At 39.7% G+C, this 22,591-nt stretch overlaps 1 protein-coding gene across 3 annotated transcripts in view; it reads left to right on the top strand.

The window, feature by feature from the left end:
- Positions 1–22,591, top strand: part of LOC150089788 (uncharacterized) — a 46,629-nt gene that overhangs the window by 11,915 nt on the left and 12,123 nt on the right. The window contains exon 3 of one of the 3 annotated variants that reach the window (XM_090368811.1): positions 20,406–20,464. In XM_090368811.1, the coding sequence (XP_090224937.1) occupies positions 20,406–20,464 (59 nt within the window). Of the gene's footprint in view, positions 1–997; positions 1,096–20,405; positions 20,465–22,591 lie in introns of those variants that run through there. The other 2 variants (XM_090368810.1, XM_090368809.1) reach the window with 2 other exon arrangements.

The raw sequence follows: 22,591 nt of genomic DNA, 5'->3' as shown, positions 1-22,591 counted from the left end.
ATGTTTAATAATACGAAGTTGAAATTACTCACCTAGAAATAAGTGAACATGCACTACTTCTCTTCAAAGTCCCCAGTTTTATTGATGCATTTGTGACAACGATGAATCAGTTTATCAATACCAGTACTGAAGAAGTTCGTGCCCACACGCAGTAACTAACATGGCACCGCCTGATGAACATCCTCATCCGTGGTGAAATGCTTTCCTGAAAGGTGTTTTTTTCAGAGAACCGAACAAATGGAAGCCTGAAGGGGATGTACAGAGTTTCCCGACGCTTACGGCGAAACCACTCTCCAGTGGTGTGGGCGGAGTGTGGAGTTGCTTTGTCGTCCAACAAAACCACGCCGCTTGTCAGGAGTCATGGTCGTTTGCGTCGAATGTTGGCTTTCAGTTTCTCCAGTGCTACACAGTAAAGCTGTGCATTGATTGCTCCTCCCTCCGGCAAGAAACCCACCAACAGGACGCCTTGGCGATCCCAGGGCACTGTGACCATGATGTCAATCTTCAATGTCTACACCGCCCGCTTTAAATTCATTGCACCAAAAACACACCTGCTTCTATTACATCACCCTTTCGCCATACACAACAACCAGTTCACAGTGAATGTCACTTGGTGAAGACCCTTTTGCTTTCAAAATGCGAATTGCTTCAGGAACACCTCTTTCGGACCACACTCCCACGGTTGCCGCCATTTTGCAACTGGAATCTGCTGTGAGGCGACAGTACCACAACAGTGCACTGGCGGTCCTTTTAAACGTTATTAACGGGCCTATCTGTCCACCGTGTTTCATCTCATTCCCTTTCACCATTATTAAGAAAAAAAATATGTTACCTTACTTTTTGGAAACCCCTGGTATTACTTAATTCCATTTTGGACTAACTAAATGATGGAATCGAAGTAACACATAATCTGCATTTTGCCATTCATGATATGCAATAAAACACTTTTTTAGTAAATAGTGAATGTAATTTAATTCATGTTTTAATCATTTTTCAGATATTTATGGGACAAAGGGTGGTACACTCTAAGGCAATACTTCAAGGATCTTTTGTTAGAGGCTGAAAAAAGGGTTAATATATGAAATAAACAAAACTTAACCTTACTGTTTCTTTCTTTTTAAATTGTTCTGGTGTTTGGAGAAAATTCGTTAATATTTTTAACATATCGGCTAATAAATTCTTGAATTCAAAGGTTGTTTGTTTACTTATACATTTTTTTGATTATTTTAACAAGGCATAACATAATACGCCAAACTATGGTAATGTTGAATACAGTACATAATTCAATCTGTATAAATGCTGATCAAATTACATTGCGCTGTAGAGATGTATCCCCTTTCGGAAAAGTAAAAATTTGGCCACATGTGGCTTATTTGCTAGGAGGGCAGCAACATTAAAAGAAGTATTCGTCGTGAGAAACGAGGTTGTGGGTCACCGTTGCATTTTGATCAATCAATGAGTACATATTGGAGAGTGAGCACAGTGTTGCAGTTTGTGCCTTGTCGTGGATCAGTGTCTGCAAGCAGATAATGATCTGTTAAGTTTGTGTACTCTATTCGTAATCGGGCTAGTACAATTTATTTATGTCTGTTCTTGCATAACGTTGAATTCCATGGTTTGAGATCCTTCTTTATACAGAACAACTAGTTACCACCTCGAATTTGCCAGATGTGTTGCCACAGTTCACGACATCGCTTCTTTATAATTACCTTGTAATTTGAGCCCGGTATACTAACGGACTGATTTATTGGCTATCTATAACCTTCACTCAGTAAAGTCCTATGAGGTTGCGATATTTCTAGATTTATATATTAGTAACCTACACACTGTTTTATCTAAAACACCTTACACTTTCTCTTCACCGGGCACTTCAATTTACATCTCGATTTTCAAATGAACTGTGTTTAATTGTTTATTTTAGTGTTTTCGACTGAAAACACTAAAACGACCTGAATGACTTTTTTCGTGATTATTTAATTTAACGGACTATTTTCGTATATATATATATATATATATATATATATATTTGTAATAATTTTGAACTCCAAACTTCACACATTAATAATCGTGAAGCGTTCTGCAGCTTGAAATTAGCTCGTTCATATGAATGTACTTTAGTATTTGTTCTTTAATTTCAACAAAAATGGGCGCCGGCAGCATGGTGCAAGGTGCTACAAGTGCACAAAATTTGGATTTCAAACTAACACACAATTTTTAACATTTTCATTAATTTATTGAAACATTAAAACAATACAAATTCTACACGAAACGGCTGTACATCCAAATCAGTCAAACTTGACTTAAGATATTGCACGTATGCAAAAATTTGGTGAACAAAAACTTGATTCCCACATGCACCACCTTGCAAACTATGCTGCCTGAGTCCATGGCATCAAATATTGTCCTCGCGAGCAGCATAAGAGACATAATCGCATTTTCCCAACATCCACTGCAAGATTCGTGGATTGAAATAATGCAAATGATAAGAATTTTTATAGACTTTTTCATAACGTGTCTCAGTTAGTGGGTCTCAGACTAGGGTTGTATATACTTCTATATTTTTTTCTTTCGGATGCTTGGGTTTTGAGCCAGCAAACACAAAAATTGACTAAATCGACTATAAAATACATCCAATTTACCGTCAGTACACAACATACTGACGCTTTAGTTGCCTTATTTGCTATGGCGCTTAATACACACAAACATACGCAATGAATAATATTTCTTGATTAACTGTCATATCTGCAAAGTTTTAAACATGATGAACTGAAAACCAAGAGGTGACACTACTTCTGAATGATATTTTCAATGTATTTTTAAATGGTATTAATAAGATAAACAAAACAGAAATATATAAATAATCCACAGTCACTTTAAACTATTTGTCGAAATAATACCATGCAGAATAACAGGATAAGAGCCTTGTCACGAGCATAGAAACAGGAAGAGAACAATACTATGCTAGTACCTATTTTGGAATATTGTGTTTGTAAAGAAGAATCCACTTATGTCTGAATTTTTGTATCATGATCATCGACAATTCACGTTCTTTGTGTACAAATAAATTTGAAAATAACCGTAAGATGTGTATTTTATTTCGTATTCTGATATTCAGGAGGCCGTGAGCTAACGCGGACCCCAATGCAAAGTGTATGACGGGCCCCTTGACTTTGTATGTGTCTGTGTCCACATGTAGCTGCAACTATTACAATTTTTAAAAAAATCAACTCTGACATATAATAAATCATTAAGATGAAAATTGTAATAAAATAAAAGCATTATTACTATTTTAAGTTGGTAGATTTTATCTCAGCAAATCTGCATCACCTCTTTAGACGACCAACATGATTTTGGCTTTCTCCACTGGACGGACATCTTGTACCAAGAATGACAGTTACAGGATTTGATCTTTTACCGAGATGGACCATAGTCTCATGATGGATGAACTGCAGATCGGCTGTCAGTGTACGCCAAATGGCGATGTATACCACGCTACCAGCGTGGGGTGGTATCATTTCTTCCCCTTTCCCAACCACTTCTTCACCAGATTGAGCCTTGGCTCCATTGAACTTCTGGGGTGGCCCTCCCTATCTACCCCATTCTTCTACCCTCTCCCACCTTTCTTCAATCTCAATTTCCGAACCACTACCTGACTTACGTTTTTGTTTAGCAACTGGCACTGAAAACTTAAGAAACTAGGTGACAAACCCAGCCAGAGTAAGACTATTCCTCTCTACTGCCTGGCCTGCCTTCTCGTTGCATTGGTTGAGCAACGGGGCGTAACACTAGGGACCAACGGATAATCGGCGAGAAAAACAACAGAACGACACACCACAATACTGTACCACGCAAACACACATATTACAATTTGTAAAAAACCTCTGGGCTTCACAGAGTCTATGATACCCAACAGTGACATAAACGCAGAGATGTGGGTAACCTATAGTGCTTCTAGACTCTCAACATTTTACTTTGTAGCGGGTGGAAAAGTCCTGAGGTCGACTCCCGTGGATGACGTTACGAATTTTAATGGACTTTTATCAAATGTGGCTGAGTTAATCAGTCTTAAAGAAGGGTAACATTTCTTTTTCTCTAGGAAACACGGGTTTTTCTTCCAGTAAACAGAAAATCGACCACGGAACACACGCGATTTATAGACAGTGTATACGGAGCAATAGAGACATAGTCGCACATACTCCTGAAACCTTACTACTACTAATGCTGTGTAACGGGGACTTTGATTACGACCAACACGCTACTGCACGGACAACACAATTCTCAAATTTCTCTTCAGGCTTCAGGGTATCAAAAAGTTCGTACCCTTACTTGGAAAACTCCACGAACCCACATCTGGTGAGTATGGACTTGGCACACCGAGGGTCCTGAGTTGGATAACTTCTTTCTTCTATCTCTTGGTGACACCTTTCACTTCTGACACACTCTCTCAGGTTATCTCAGATTTTTTTTTTTTTTTTGCTGGTGCAGCACAACCCTCAGGCTTCCTTGAACCTTCCCAGCTAATAATAATAATAATAATAACTGGGGGTGTAATGGTCCAGGGGTTAAGACACTAGACTACCACTCTGATGGACCCGGGCTCGAATCGGCATTTGTGGAAGCGAACGCGCCTCTATTACGCTGGAACAATGATATAATAATAATATTAAAAGGATATAAAAAAAAAAATCACGAAAGTTACCGCATTGGACTTACTTTCCGCAAGGTCGGAGTCACGGCTGAGGCAGTTAGGGGCGCCATCTTGTGTCGCTCGCGAGAAGTAACCAAATAAATAAACCACTGGATATAAGCCGAAGCTAAACAAGTCCACCGCCATAGATGGATGATGTCGCAGATAAATATTATTCATACTGCACCGAGTGTGGCGCAGGATAAAGGCACTCGCGTTCAGACCTTCGGCAGAGAGGTCGTTACGAAAAGTTGGAGAGAGTCTCCCGAGCAAGTGGCGCTGTCCCCCGTAAGGCTACCACAAGAGAAGGGAAAGACCATCCAGCCCTGTCAACTGGAAGTGTTTCCTGCGCAACTGCGCTAGTGACCACACAGGAAGGATGAAATGCCAACGCATGAAGTGGAGCATTGAAATGAATACAAACATCATGCGAGCATACTATGAATAACCAGGCTAGACACCGATAGGACAATGTACAGATCGCGATTCTTCTTCTTCTTCTTTGGTCCTTAGCTGGCAGCTGGGGGAGGCGGTTGGCCACGCAACCAGTATGCTGCTGTAGGTGCCGCAGGGTTTCGGACTTGCTCTGTGATGTTCTTCCAACAGATCGCGATTACATGCCAAGTGCTTGGAATGATACCCGGATATTCAGGTCACCGAACAGCGATTAGCAGACCAAAGAAGGCCCATCGTTACGAAGAACCTAATAGCTCCTGCCATCTTGGAAAAAATCAAGCAGGATGTCAGATATCTGCTACAAAGCACAAAGAATATGGTCAATACGGAACCAGAGGAGGAACAGCAAGAAGAAATACAACCCAGAGTAGCTGAAGTGGAAAGAGACGACATCATGCTATCCAGAATAGAAGACGAGTGAAAGAAGACCCTAACAGAATTCGAAGGAATGGACCCCGCAAGAACCCATGTGATACATGAACAGAGGCCAAATAAAATCCTGTGGAGAGTAACAGACCACCTGAATCAGCAAATAATGCCATATTACCTTGACAAACAACATTGATGCAACGCTGGAGGCTATCCACACAGCCATATACTGTGCTGCCATAGCAGCCACTAGGATTAATGGGAGAGAAACGAGAGACCAAAAGGAAAAGAATCGAAAACAGAAGGACCGCCAGCTTGGGAAAGAAGACTTCAGCAAAAGATAGAAGAATTAAGAATCAAGATAGGTCAGTTGACCCAGTACCAACAGGGTAATAGAAGTAAGAAATTGATTGGAAAGGTGAAGAGCATCCTCAAGAGAGACAGCGTCCACAGCAAACATGAGACCAGAAATCAGAGAATAAGAGAATACTTGGACAAACTGAATCAGGACCTCCTCACACTCAGCAAGAGACTACACTGATACAAAGAGAGCTCCCAGAGGAAAATAAACCGAATCTTCGATGAGGAACAAAGAACCTTCTACAGGAAACTGGGTGAACATGAGAAAGAAGGAAACGGACCACCCGAGAAGAAGACGATCGAACAGTTCTGGGAAAGTATCTGGAGCAGTTAAGTAAGACATAAGAGGAGAGCACATTGGATAGAAGTAGAACGGAAGAAAGCGAAGGACATGCCAGAGATGAGAGAGTGGGAGATTCGAGAAGAAGTAAAACAGTCGATTAGGAACACCACAACTGGTGAACCCCGGGAATTGATAATATCCACAACTTCTGGTACAAGAAACTCACCTGCACACACACAAGCACCTTGCAGAGCAGTTCACTCGAATGATAAGGCACCGAAGACAATACCGAAGTTTCTCACTGAATGAGGCACATATCTGAAGCCTAAAGATACATAATGAAAAAGATACAAGAAACCCGGCGAAATACAGGCCAATCACATGCCTCCAAACGATGAACAAGATCCTGTCCAGCTGCATAACTAAGAAGATATCAGACCACTTAGAGAGTCAGAACATAATGGCCGAACAGCAGATAGGATGCAAACGGAGGAGCGAAGGATGCAAGGAGCAATTAACCATAGATGCCACAGTTATGGAGCAAGCCTATAAGAAGCACCACAACTATACACGGCCTACATCGATTACCGCAAGGGTTTCGACTCCGTACCGCATAGCTGGTTAATAGAGACTCTGAAAATCTACAAGGTCAATCCGATAATGACAAACTTTCTAGGAGCAACAATGGCGAAATGGAGTAACTCCATTAAGGTCGAGAACATCACAACCAGGTCAATCCCCATAAGAAGAGGAATCCTTCAGGGAGGTGCTTGAAACCCACTAGGGTTCTGTCTAGCACTCAACCCGCTATCCATCATGCTCAACAGCAGCAAGTACGGATATAACCTCAAAGAAGGAAGAAAGAACCTGTACACACTCACTCACCTGATGTACATGGATGACATCAAGCTCTATGCGGCAACCGAGAAGCCACGCCAACAACTACTCCGGATCACCGAAGAATTCAGCAAGTACATCAGGATGGAATTGGTCTAGAAAAATAGAAGACCCACACACTGCACCAGGTAAAATTTGTTGGCCGAAACTACCAGCTGCTGACTGCTAAAGAGATCAAAGCTATGACAGAAAGACAGACCTACAAATATCTAGGGATGATGCAGGCTGAGCAGTTAGAACACAACGAAATGAGAAGTGCCTAACCGAAAAATATCATTAGAGATTCAGAAGCCTGCTGAAAGCAAAATTGAACGGAGGGAACACAGTTAAAGCCATAAACACTTGTGCAGCTCCAGTACTTACATTTACATTTGGGATCATAGATTGCACTAACACCGAGCTAGAATATATCATTCGAAAGACAAGGACAATGATGACCAAGAGTTGCCAACACCACCCGAAGTCAGCAGCGGAGAGAATAACAATACCTCGGAAAGAGGGATGAAGGGGCCTGAGAAACCTGATAGATCAACAGAAAACAGCGATAGTTAACCTAAAGGATTACTTCGAGACCAACACAGCTCCACTCCATCAGACCATAAGGAAGATAAATAAATGGTATACCCCACTTATCCTAAGCGAGGAAACCCTTCCTGCCCAGACGGTACAAGAAACGAATTAAGAAAGATGGGCAAAGAAGACAATCCATGGCACACAATACAATGACCTCCATTAATGAAGGGAGCGGCGACCTTGAGGGAGGATTAGTTGTGGGGAAAGCTGAGTAGCTGTATTTTCCGCAGACAAGTACATTTGGTCGTCGACTTACGACCTATGCGACTTACGACCGGCCGCACTTACGACCACAAAAAAAAAAAAAATAATAATAAATCAGTAAATCACTACTGGTGACACCCACAACCCAGGTGAGGAGGCACATCGATGACTGGAGGCCTGAAGACAGCACCAGGCACATACACCCAGTCGCTTTCAAGTATCTGTTGCGTGTGGTGTATTAATTAAAATTCTACTGAAATACGCATAAAATGTTTAGTAAAAGGAAAATGACTTCACCTACATATACGCCAGCTAAAAAGTCAAGAAAAACTTGATTTAGAGCGTAAAATGAAAATTATCCAGCAGTATGAAGGCGGAAAGAAAGTGAATACGATAGCATGTGACTTGAAGTTATCACATTCCACGGTATTGACGATACTTAAGGACAAAGAAAGAATTCGGGAAGCTGTGAAAGGTTCTGCACTTATTAAGTCTACAATTTTAACCAAACAACGACAGGAACCCATCCATGAAATGGAGAAATTGTTGTTTATGTGGATGGAAGATTTAATACAAAAAAATACACCCATGAGCCTTCACACAGTGCAAGCAAAGGCTAGAAGTTTGTTTCAGTTTAAAATCACGCGCCGGAGACGATTACACAGAAGATTTTCAGGCTAGTACTGGGTGGCCTAAGCGTTTTTAAAAAAAAAAAGATTTTCTTTGCATAATGTCTCTATAAATAAACATCTCCTACCTCAGCCCAAGAACATGGCCCTGACGATGCACAACCCAGCACAAGCAAAGATTGAAAATTGATTTTGTAAATTTCATTTGTATTAATTTTTACATTAATTTTAGATTGTATTTTTGTGTTTACAGTACATTATGTACAATATAATTATAGTTTGTAGTTTTGTTTTTTTATAAACAGTATGAATAATAAACCAATTAAAATGTAGAGAACGTTTGAATTTAACCTCATAGAGAGAGAGAGAGAGATAGCCTAGACGTAGAAACGAAGGTATATTCAGTATCGCTAAGTAAAAGATAAAAACATTACTGTATTTAAAATGAAAAATAAAAGATTATAAAAATAAATCATAAAGATGATAAAAAGATTAGAAAGGTTAAAAAATACTGTTAATAAATATATGGCCGACATACGACCAGATCGACTTACGACCTGTCAGTCAGAACGGAAGTCGGTCGTAAGTCGACGACCAACTGTAAACTTATCTATGGCCGTACCACATATAGCAAAGTTCATGCACGAGGCCAAAACGCAATAATCATAATTTACCTGACTGTGTATTTCTTCTTTATAAATTGGAACATTTAGATAGAAGCACTTCTGAACTTTCGATTAATACTAAATATAGCTATTATATGACTCATAGTTAAATTAAACTGACCAGGGGCGGACCGTTAAATTTGGGGGCCTACCCAATAAACCCAAGTTTGGGTTAATTGTGGCGACTCATTCGCCATTTTGTCGAAAAATTGTTTTTTTACCCTTTTTTAAATAGGAAAAATTATAGGCAACAGACATTGAAGAATTTTTTTATTTTATTCGATGCACTTGGATATGTAAACTTTTACATACAGTTATAATGAAAAAACGTTTTGTATACATAACAAACATTCTAGGAGTTATATAATGTAAGTATTTTTAATACATTAAAGACATTTAAAGAGTAACTTTTCTGCATTTTTGCGCTGCAAATTCTTTTATTTGATCATCACATTGTAATTCATTCTTTGGTTAAATCACAGTTTATGGAAAAAATTGATAAATAATTTAATCTTTCATTCGTCATTGTTGTCCTATATTTGTTTTCTATGTAGGACATCCTGGAGAAGGATCGCTCCGTCTCACAGCTGGTGATTGGCAACTTCAAAAAAATTTAAGATTGTTTAGCAATTCGGAAAAACATCGACAAGTTTCTTTTCATAAATTAGCTTGAATATATCACCGCATGAGTCGTATTAGTCTGCTGAGTCGGCTTAGTCTGTAAGTAGGATTTTAACTGAATGCATTAATTGACTAAATGTTCGTCTATGTCATCCGAATAATAATCAACAACATTACGTGCACTTTCCAAGTCAATATTTTGAATGTACACCCTATTATAAAATGTACTGTATTTTTCAGTGCGATGAGCACTGGCGATCACCATGTGTACATAATTCTGCTTTACCGGCACCAGTCAGCTGGGCATGATACATGATCATGCCCAGCTGACTTGTGCTATTGTAACTATCAATATATACTGAAGTACACCATTCACACACTAGCTGATGCACCTCTGCATCAGCTAGTGTGTGAATGGTGAAAAGCTACTATCTATGTATTTTATCGCTTTTATTATATATATTTTAACTCTTTTATCTTGTTGATAACGCTTTTATCTTATTTTATTTCTGTTTTATCTTATGTATATATAATTTTTATTTTAATAAATTTATTTTAACCAGTTAGTCGGTCATCGCAAGAAACTTTGATGATCAAGTTTTTCATCCCTATTGCATGAGGCCAAACGTTTAGTGAAGAAATGTTAAACGTTTCTTCACTAAACGTTTTTAATATGTTTATGATATTTTTTTAGCTATTTATTTAATCTGAAAAGAAATTTAAAAAAAACGTAAAAAAACAATCCACCACCATATTAGGTTAGTTGTTGTGTGGGGAGGTTATTTTTTATTATATTATTTTTATTTTATTTTTATTATTTTGGTTATTAATTTACTTAAAAATTTTATTATTAACTTATCTAAAAAATTGTAATTCGCTGAACACCCTATTGATTTGTCAGATTTGTATATGTGGGGGGTGGCAATTTCTCCAATTTCTAGGGTGTGTAAAGCGGTTGTTAGCAGAACATTAAAGCCACACATTTTGTTTACAAAATTTAACGAACTGTTAATGAGCATACAACGACATTTACATAAAAGAAACAAATAATTACATACAACCATCGTAATTTTCATATTCATATGTAAACCATGCTACAATACACTACACTGTCTCTCTATCTCTCTCTTCTCAGTTATTCTCAATATGAGAATTATTAACATCAGTTTGTATCAGTTGTATTTTACATAAAACTGACTGCACAATGATTACTCAATCATTCTCTTACATTACCAATTTGTTTTTCTCTCTTTCTCTTACATCAATAATATTTATTTCAGCTCTTATTACTCGTTTAGCATCTTCGTTTCTAGCCTCTAACACATAATACGTATTACATCCGGTACCCTCTTATCTCAATAACATTCCTTATAGGTCACCCATTCTGCCTTAATTAATATCTTAGACACCCTAGTTATCACCTTAGTCATCCCTCTTTACTCACGAGGTTTATCTATTAATAAGATTTATTTCTCTTTGCAGCACGTATGATATGTTACCTTGATTGGCACTTGGCCTAATTTAATTAAATAGATTAACCTATCCTTAAAGTACTACCCTTATAAATATAATTTCTTTACTAATTCCTTTACATTATTACTTTGATTTTACTACTCCTGTGGCGCCTCCGTAGACAGGTGGGCAAGAGCAGCAGTGCATAGCACACGCTTCTTTATTAGACCGGGGTTCGAGAACGTGACCACCAAATACGGAGGATGCGGAAAGGTCAGGGAATGACTACCGCATATCTCGGAGCTATATGGCCTTAGTTGCTAATGCTCCAAAAACCAAATAACAAACAAATAAAGTACTCCTGAACCACCCTTACATATATTCATAATCATTAACAACAGGAATGTTCCTTTCTTTTACAAGGACTATCACTCAATGGCTTACAGAGCTATGTTATGAGTCCTTCAGTTCAGGATTCAATAAAGAAACAAGGAACAGACTTACTTTCTGACTTCGCCGCTGCTTCCAGTGTCCTCGCGTTCAGGTTTCCCACGCGGCTGACAGACTTACTTCAGTTTCTTGGGCTCTCCGGTTTTCCTTCGAGGCAGACAGGCTTGCTTCAGATCCTTGGGCACTCCGGTTTTCCCTCGAGACTGCAGATATGCGCTCACTGCTGGGGGCACTCCGGTTTTATTTCGAGGCTGACAGACATACTTTCACTTCTGGGGCACTCTTGACATTTTTTTTTTTTAATGCAAGTTGGAATAGCAATTATAAGAAAATTGCTAAACAAGATAATTGACAGTTTATTAATAGCAAAGTGGAGAATTTTGTTAGTTGTGGTCTTTGTAATAGTAAAATAAAGAAAGTGATCATTTGATACGCAGCATCTGTGATTATCCAATTTGCTGAAACTGCAGTGGAAGGAACCTTTGATCCAAGGAGACCCCCATAAACGGAGCTACAATCAGGTTTGCCACCTAAATGAGACACCTTGGCATAATCCTCGACACAAAGCTCACGTTCAAGCCACACCTCATACAATGCAGAAAGGAAATTAGAAACTATGCTGCCATGGTAGCCCGAGTCACGCGACGAGACTGGGAACTAAACAAAAGAACACTGGCTCTTTATTACAAAGCCACTTTTATCTCAATAATCACATACGCAGCTGCCACATTCTGCCACAATATGACGACCGTAACCAACAAAAGGATCCTTAACTCAATACAACGGTAAATATAATATTGTTGAAAATAACGCGTGCTTGTAATAGAATCAGCTCGGAGGCGCTCCAGGTTGTGGCGGGAGTCTTGCCGCTGGAACTGGAAATAATTAGATGTAGCCTGACATAGTACATAACGAAAGGGATTACCATTACCTTCTTGGGGCATACAATAGAACCGGCAAACGGAGAAAAACAAGAGAAAGCACGATTGCAGGCACACCTGAAACAAAACGTGGCAGATCAGATGGTTCCCTTCGCACAAGGGCGAGGTAACGAGGAAATTCATCCCCCTTGTAGAAAAAACTTTCCCGAAGTCGCCTGCGTGGCTCCACCCGGGCCTCTAAACAACTTTCAAACTTGCTGACTGGCCACGGGCCCTTTAATGACAACTCGCCACGCTGGGTATACTCCAAGATCCAAACTGTCCTTGTGGAGAAAGCGAGAGCTGGGAGCATCTGATGTACCAGTGTCCCATATATGAGGACCTCCGGGAATCTTCATAACGAGACTGAGATTCATACCCCAATGGAAAGAACATCACCTATTGGATTCAAGGGACGAATATCAAATCATGTCCATATTTGCCTGGGAGCTCTTCGCAAGAAGAAGAACTCGAAATGCGATCAGGAACTGACGAGAAGATCCACTGAAGAGAATGCCATAAACAAAACCACACAAGGACGAAACATCCCAAGAGACATCGAGTATGACTCTCACCTTCAACGATCAATCCTCCTGAGCACTCAAAGAACGAGATGAGATCCTGCTCCTATGTGCGACCCAAGCATATGAGGCACGGACAACCAGTCAACTCTACAATTCATTATTACAGTTCATTCCACAGTTCATTATTACAAAATAGGACCCATGGAAATCACGGCCAGGACACTGTCCCAGATATGGTCGTTACTGAACTGATAAAAGGCGCCATCTTCTGAGCAGACACCCGAGCACCGAGAACTAATGTGACGACTTGCGAAGCAACTGATAGGACATACAGTGTTAGCGTCAGGCGTCACCTGTGGTTTCCCACATCTGCGCCATATTTACACTGTGAAGAAATACAGTACTACTTCGGATGCCACAAAAGTGTTGTGTGTTGAATACATAGTTTTGTGTTGGGTTCTGTTGTGTGTCCTGGAATTTGGCCGCAGGGCTCCTGGTGGAACCCCACGTTGCCCGCACACGCCACTAGGAAGTAGCCAGGCTGCCCATAACTCTCTGGCTAGTCTCCGTCAGGGTCGCCTCAGCTTCCTGAGCGGAGACCAAGTTAAACAAAAAATAAAAAACAATACAAATAATAAAAATAAAAAATAATAAAATAAATAAATTAATTAATTTAAAAAAAAGCGATTAGATAGAATTAGGTAGTACAGGTGGTACCGAAGAAGGGGGAATGAAAATAAGAGTAAGGGGATATAGGCGAAGGCATCCCCAACCAATCAATGGACACTTGGTCAATCAGGCAAAGGGGAAGGAATGGGGTCGAAAGTGACTGTACAAGGGATCAGTCACCTGGACAGATGATTCTGGGTACTCGTCCACACCACGGGAAGGTGGGCCAGTCCCAATAGAGCACGTATTGTCTCGATACGAGACTCTGAACCACCTGATGTTGCCAAAAGGTGGGCCAGATTTCTCTGGGGACCCACTCCAGAGAGGGGAAAAATAAATAAAATAAAAAATAATAAATAAAAATTAAATAAAAACAAAATATATTTCCCGTGGTGCAAAAAAAAAAAAATAATAATAATAATAAACAAATAAATAATTATAATAATTCCCCGTGGTGAAAAAGAAAATATATTAAATAAATGAATAAATATGACACACCTTCTTGTGTAGACGATATATTCACAGGTGTACATACCTGGCTCATTCTCTTTACAAGGGTCTACATTACCAAACTCGCCCACCTCCACTTCAACCCGCACTCACGACCTTCTTCTCTTTGATCACACCACACAGGAGTCAGACACAGAATGCTCTTTTCTCTCAATTTTTCTCTCCCCGAACTTCACTCTTTCCCTCAAGTTTGCCACGCCTCCCCTAAGGACTCCGACCAATCCTCCCCCTCTGTTTAAATTTACGTTCCTTTCCATTTGGCAACACCTTCTCCCAAGCTGTCTCTCTAGCACGCAAATCAACCCTTTTCTCGAACTTTCTTATTTTTTTTTCTCACAGGCAATATGACCCTTTCATGTCCACCGGCAACCTCCAAAAACACTCATTTTCGTTTCACACCTTTCTCTCTAAAAGTATCTGAACACCCAAAAATCAGTCAGCCTGATGCCGTTTTAATTTGACGCAAACACGGGATGTCCATTCATTTCCTGTTTTGGTTCTAACGGTGTCATAGATCAAAGGATGCACCTCGCATAATACCGCTTCACGTGTTATTGTTCTTCCTTAAGCAACCTCTTCACGCCCTTTCTCAAATGGCACACTTTTACTTAGTCCTGTTGTCCCTGTTTGCTCTCTCATATTATTTGAATTGCTTGTTTACCCCTTTGCTACTATTCTCAATTCTTACGCTTAAACTATCCCATCACTAAATCTAGCGTTCTTAAAACTTTAACTTTACTTCTAGCAAAGCAATTATTTTTATTTTAAATTTGTAAGATTTTACATTTTACGTTGTCAAGTAGACAAACTTATAGCTTATGCTGCTTACTAGTGCCTACCGCTTACTTCAAATAAACGTTGTCCAGTTATTTTTGTTATGGCCCATTTCGAGGAAATGCAAAAAACGATTGAATTTACGTGCCGACAAAAGATTTCCGGAGAGTGATTTAACTTATATTTATTTAGTATTTAGTAAACTTTGCCGATACTTACCAGTGAAGAAACGAAGCACCTGAACAGTACACTTCACTGAACGAATGACAAGTTAATATTCAACTATGCTGCACTATACATAACGTCAAAGGTCAAACGGTGAGAGTTACACTAAGCTAACACACTTTAGAGGTTATAGACTTGTACTCCCATTTCGATGTTGCCACATTATTTGTATTATTGAAGTTTAACCTTGACGAATGCAAAGTACTGCAAATGGGTAGAAGTAACCACAGAGAAACGTACCAACTGTGTGGTACTAAACCTAAGGTGGTAGAAAATGAAAAAACCTGGGAGTCAGATATGAAATTTTCTGAGCAATGCAGACAGGGCTGCCAGGGCAGGTCATGGGGTTTTGTCAATGATATATAGGAATTTTTCTAGCAGGGAAAAGGAGGTGATTGTCCCTCTGTATAAGACAATGGTCAGGCCACGCCTTGAGTACTGCGTAAAGGTCTGGGGGCCTCATTTTAGGAAGGATGTAAATTGTAGATTTAATTGTAGATTTGCTTGAGCATGTACAGAGAAGGGCAACAAGGTTGGTGAGGGGAGTGAAAGTATCCTCTTACCAAGAGAGGCTTAAGTTCTGCGAATTGCAGCAGATGGAGACGAGGCACCTGCGAGGTGATCTGATTGAGGTGTTTAAGGCCTTGAATGGGTTGAGCACGCTGAATTCTGATGGAATCCTTCCACTTGTTCAGATTACGAACCTAAGGGGACATAAATTCAAATTAAGAAAGGACAGATGTAGAATAGATGTGCGGAAATTTGCCTTTAGCCAGCGGGTGGTTAACTGCTGGAACAAACTTCCATCTGTCGTTGTGGAAGTTGATAGGTTGAATAAATTTAAGGAGGAACTGGACAGGCATTTGGAGGGAATGGTGTGATTTTTTTTTTTTTTTTTGGCTTGTGCTACATAAGCTCATACACTTGCTTTCTTGCATCACATGCCACTACTACTACTATTACGTAGCCGAGCGGTCAACCACGAGGGTGCAGAAGCACAGCGCTTCGATTGCACCGTGGTTTAAGACCGCAATGACAGTACGAAATATGGTTAGTGATTGTATTTATTGACAAAATAAATAATGAAACTCCTCTGATTGACTGGTTGTTCAGCAGTATGAAGACCAATATTTTTTATTCATTTAAAGGTTTACTCGATTCAATGAAATTCACATTGTGATGATATTTTCCAGAAGAATTCGATGAAGGCAGTGACTGGAAATTCATTTCATAATTCTCAGTTCAACAAAACAATGAAAGGAAGCTAAATATTATTTTGAATAATATGAGATGGTTATTAGCAATAGTTGAACTAAGCTGTGTCGCTCTGAAAGATAGTTTCAACAAAGATATCGATGATTACATTATAAAATTTTCTTATTAGAATAAATAATAAAGTTTCTATCTATCATGTAATTCCTAATCTGCTTTCTAGTTATAACTGAAGAAAAATTTGAAGAATGGACCAAATTTGAGATGGACCAAAATCTGCCACGCTGGTCCAGTGCGGGTTGGCAGATCGACCGTATTTAGCAGTGAGGTGCTTGAACTCCTTTCTACTCAAAGAGCGTGTGCTGATGCACTCTCCTTCTGACCACTTGGCTATGGAGTGCCATATTACAAACGGGGGGAGAAGCTTACATTAAATTTAAATGTGCTGATATGCAATATAATATTTGTTCTAAAAGAAAATCTGGATTCGCTACTGTATATAAGAGAACGTGAGGCGATATGTATACGGCTACAAATGGAATGTGCAGAGCGTGGTCATGTTGAGTAAAATGAGAGCGCTTGCACGATGATGCTAAGGCATTTTTATTTATTGGACAGAACTAGGTTATCGTTGTTGATGCAGGGTGCGAGCATGAGGTTACTAAGGCAATTACTGGGCAGAACTAGGTTATTGTTGTTGATACTCGGTGCGTACATGAGCTGAGTGACAGCGTTTGCCATGCTGTAACACTACAGGCTCCATGATTGGGTGTAGCCGCATGCTGCTATTGCCATTAAGAAAGCATTGTTTTTTATATTTTGTATATGTATTCTCACAGCTCACGAAGAGATACGTAATCTCAAAAGCTCCTGTTAATTACTTAAACTTATTTACTATTCTCCCCGGTTGAACTGAATTTTTTATTTATCTATGGAACCCGGAGCCACATGCGTCTTCAATTTCAGTTTTGAATACCAATGAGTTCTATTTTAACAAATGTTTTAACTGTAACGCATCTGATTGTATGAACTAGATAACAGGCAAACGTTTCCAAATACAGAAGTCTCCTTTAGCAGCATCCAGTGGTGTATAAATATAGAAAGATAGACACTAGTAAATAAAGTTATTCCTCAAGTCAGAATGAACTCAAAGCTGCCTTTCTTCTCCTTTCTCTTGTTGGCCTTCGTCGGTGGCATGCTCTGCGATCAGTACGAATTTGTTAGTCACGTCTGGTGTACACTTTGTCGTAAGTACAGCTTAAAATCGTTTTACTATAATAATAATAATAATAATAATAATAATAATATAAGCAGTCGTAACTTCTTTTTGATTAGGCAAATGCTTACGTCTTTGCGGAGCGAGTGATTAAATCGTTTCTCTTTATAGATATTTGAGTAAGTTTCAAGAGGACCGCAGTTGATTGCTGGAACAAATTTCCATCTCTCATTGTGGAAGTTGATAGTTTAAATAAATTCATGGAGGAACTGGGCAACCGTTTATAGGGAATGGATCTGTAAAGCCGCCGTAGGCTAGTGGTGAGGCGCGCGGGTGCAAAATTGCACGTGCCTTGAGTAACCGGAGTTCAAGCCCGACACTGCTGAATACGGTGCTGCTTCTCATAATCTGTCTGTCTTGTGAACTCCTCTGACCGTTTGGTCATCCCGAAATATAAACAGAAAATTTATTTTATTATATATATATTTTTTTTGGCTGATGCTACATAAGCTTGCTTTCTTGCATCACATGCCTCGATTACTACTAATAATAATATGGAACCAGAGGAGGAAACATATCACCGCAAAACCAAAGACACAAGAGGAAATACAACCCACTGCAGCTGAAGTAGAAACACAAGAAGTCATGATATCCAGAATAGAGGACGAGTGGAAGAAGGCGCTAACAGAATTCGAAGGAATGGACCCCACAAAGACTCGGGTGATACCGAAGCAGAGGCCGTTGAGAGGTTGTTTTCTGTTCGTTGCACCATTCTCAACACACCTTGGGAACTCTTGTGCGTGAAACGTTCAGGAGAATACTCGTTTCAGAGATGCTTTGTCCAGCACATCTTGCACCTACAACCAGGCCACATTCGAAGTCCGTTAGATCACTCCTTTTTCCCATTCTTGCTACGGTTTGTATGCTTAACTGATACTAGAAAGATTGTTCTGCTGCATTTATATCCACAAAGGTGGTCATGGGACTTGCAACGTTGTGGGACAAACCATTTGTGTGCACAGCAGGGGTGAACCTAATAAAGCGGCATCACAGTGTGTATATATATATAAAATTATTTATACAGTATAGTGACTACTAGAGATTTTAAATCACACTTTTTTAATTTATTTTATTTATTTAGTTTGTTGGAATAAACTCAATTATTGAAATGAATTACGAAGTGCTGATGTTCTTCGTAGGTGAGCACACTTATAAAATCTCAGGGAATAACAGAAGACAGGGTCTCTTGAAATCAACCAATGGGCAGAAGGTTGTCGATCACTCGAATATCTTGATTCCCAAAGTGATAAAGACAGTGAATCTGGCTAAATTCAAAGCAGATTAAGAAGATTATCTTATGGGAATGAGAATAGTACAATATTTTTTTTGTTCTTTTTTACTTTATTATTATTATTTATTTTTATTTTAGCTGATGCAGAAAATGTCTTTCCTTGCGTCATTTGGCCTTACTATACTATTAACATGCTTTCGATAGCGTAAAGGAATATCAGAAAAAAAATTTCGGACCAATTTGAAGAAAATTGTAGCGTTCCAGTAAGCTGTTTGAGGAATAAAAATTTCCATTATCTAAAGTCTGAAAGTTTGCTAATAAAGCGATATTACCTCTTCTTGTTTGGTCATTAATCCTTGACTGGGACTCGAATGTATGCCATAAAAATATTATTTCTTAGATCACAGAATGAAATTTAAGGTAAGATTCTTATCTCATCTTAAATTTCTTTATTTTAAGTTGAGATAAGAACCTCACCTTACACCAGGATGTTTATGCATATTTACTTTGTGGGTTCGTGGCATATCGATGAAGACACGATCATCATTTCGAAACGTTACTTCGAAAAAGTAATATATCTTAACTATTCTTTATTTAGCGGGAGTCCAGTTGAATGAAGATAATTATTAAGATGACGCATGATCTTTTGGACCTCGAGGTGGACCTTAGAATCTGCAGTATTTCAGTGAACGAACTAACGATTTAAGATTATCAGCGTTAGCCAAAAATCTAGGATTTACTGATAAGAACGAGTCGAGTGCTGAATGAAATTGCTTCTAGTGTGGCTCTAGATGGTAGATAACACTTGGACTTAACATCGTTTAGGTATCTTACGGGTCATGAACGAAAAAATCGTTGAAACCTTTTAATGTAAATACTAAAACGTTTTCAATTATTCTTGCATAAAATAAAGCTGTTCGTTTTTATGATCTACACTTCTTTTTAAGTCGGTTTTTAATATGATAAATAATATAACCTTGCCGTGTATTTCTTCTTCTTTTTTTATTTTTAGTGTTAAATAAAAATAAATAAATAAAAATAGTTTCATGTTCTGTTTTCCGATTATTTAAACGCAATTCTCCTTGTCACGTGAAACATGGTGGGTTACTTTACTTCGCAAATAAGATTATTTGTTCAAAAGTTTATTTGACTGATTGATATTCATATTGCGATGGCGTTTTATATGAGCAGATATTTGGTTGCTGTGAACAGAAACTTCTTGCGTAGTTCTTAAATCAATATTAAAAAGAATGAAAGGATTTAAATTTCATTTTAAATTTTATAGTGATTATTGTTAATTTTTCTGAAGCAGGTTGAAAATTAGTTTTAAGAAGGATATCTATAATTACATTATAAAATTTCCATCGTACAGTAAGTAATTGAGATTCTTGTAATGCTTTTCCTACTTTGTTTTCTAGTGACGACTGAAGAATCTCTGAAAGAATATTTAATTTGCTTAGACAAGGCCGAATACAATGTAAGTATATTGTTAATTAAAATTTATTAAAATATTTTCATATGGCTAAAATAATATTCCTGCTATTTTGGATACAGTGTGAATATTGCTATTTTTTTTTTTTTTTTTTTTTTGTCAAAAGCAGATACAAAGTGTAACGAAACAGGCCTACGCGCTCTGGATTCATTGAGGAATTTTATTGTGGCTTAAACACAGAGCGTACAGATAAAGCAGAAATATATGAGCTTTCGGCTATATGGTAGCCTTCGTCAGAATTAAAATACATGAATGGCAGTTGGAATGAAGATGTGCACTGCCAGGTGCGTGAGACGCGAGGTTTAATTGTTTGTTGACGTCTGTGGCTGTGACGCATGATGATGTGGCCAGCGCTTGTCCAATGACAGAACTACTGACTCTGTGATCGGGTTGACTTGGCAACCACTGTTCCTGTTTAAGGATTTATCCGAAGATTTTATATTTAATGATTCCAACCAGGTACGCTTTAGGTAATGGTGGGATCTGTCTACCACCACGACATCGCGGTGTGGGTCGATGTCGTGGTGGGTTGTCCAGACATGTTCGGCGATAGCTGAGTGTTCTATATCCGCTAAACGGATCGCTCTTTTGTGCTCCGAGAGACGTTTCTCGAGTCGACGTCCAGTCTCTCCGAAGTAGCAGCTAGTGCAGTCACGGCAAGAGATGCGGTAGACTAGACGCTCTGCAGAAGGGTGGGGACAGGTGTTTTCACGTTGGAAATGAAAGAACGCAGTTTCCTGCCTGGGAGCTGGATGCACTTTATTCCGTGCGTTCTCAGGATTCTACCGATCTGTTGTGACAGGTTGGGGTAGTATGGGATGAATGCCCTTGTGGATGGCTCGTCACTGTTGGTGTTGTAGCTGGTCGTCACGATGTCACGTGTCTGTAGATCACACCTGTCGAGGACGTCAATGGGGTAGCCACACCTCGTAAGGTCTACTTTGACCCTAGTGACCTCTTTGCGTCTTTCATCAGCGGAGCTGGAGTGTGTCCAGGCGCGAGTAAGCAAGGTTCGGGCCGTGGAGAGGAGGTGGCCACGCGCGTGTGCTGACCGGAAGTTGGTAAACTGGCCAGCACACATGGGCTTACGATAAACTGTAGTCCTCAGGTATGTGCCTTCACGTCGGACAAGTGTGTCTAAGTATGGTAAAGAGTTGTTCGACTCCAGCTCAATCGTGAATAGGGAAGATCACACAGTCAACCCGTAATCACCTCCGTGCTTCCGGATGTCAGATCCCACGGTTTTACGGCCTACCGAAAGTGCACAAAGAAGACACACCACTGAGACCAATTGTATCCTGCTGTGGATCACCGACTTACGAGCTGTCTAAATTTGTCTCGAGACTTCTTTCTCCTCTGGTTGGCAAGACCACCCACACCGTTTCCAACAGTGTTGAATTCATAAAGAGGATTCGCACTGTATCAATCTCGCAGAATCAAGTTATGGCATCGTTCGACGTCATATCGCTCTTTACCTCCATCCCTGTGGAACTTGCCATTTCTTGTGCAAAACAACTCTTGGACAATGATAGAACCCTCAACGAAAGAACTGGTCTCACACCCGATGACATTTCCACCGCCCTCAGACTGTGCTTAACAGGGGGTGCGATCATATTTAATGACTCAGTCTACCAGCAGATACATGGCACGGCCATGGGTTCCCCGGTCAGCTCAGCCACAGCAAACATCGTGATGGAGGAGTTAGAGGGACGTGCGTTTGCACACGCACCTGATCACATCGCCTTTTGGTGTCGCTATGTTGACGATGTGTTCGTGGTCATCCCTAGAGACTCAGGTCAGCGACTTCTATCATACCTCAACTCACTATCGCCCTTCATAAAATTCACGATTGAGCTGGAGTCGAACAACTCTTTACCATACTTAGACACACTTGTCCGACGTGAAGGCACATACCTGAGGACTACAGTTTATCGTAAGCCCATGTGTGCTGGCCAGTTTACCAACTTCCGGTCAGCACACGCGCGTGGCCACCTCCTCTCCACGGCCCGAACCTTGCTTACTCGCGCCTGGACACACTCCAGCTCCGCTGATGAAAGACGCAAAGAGGTCACTAGGGTCAAAGTAGACCTTACGAGGTGTGGCTACCCCATT

Source organism: Mastigoproctus giganteus, chromosome 2 (genome assembly GCF_048544385.1).
Source record: "Mastigoproctus giganteus isolate SK-2022 chromosome 2, ASM4854438v1, whole genome shotgun sequence".
Taxonomy (NCBI): domain Eukaryota; kingdom Metazoa; phylum Arthropoda; class Arachnida; order Uropygi; family Thelyphonidae; genus Mastigoproctus; species Mastigoproctus giganteus.
Note: the sequence above shows the minus strand (reverse complement) of the source record. Positions and strands in the feature narration are given on the sequence as shown.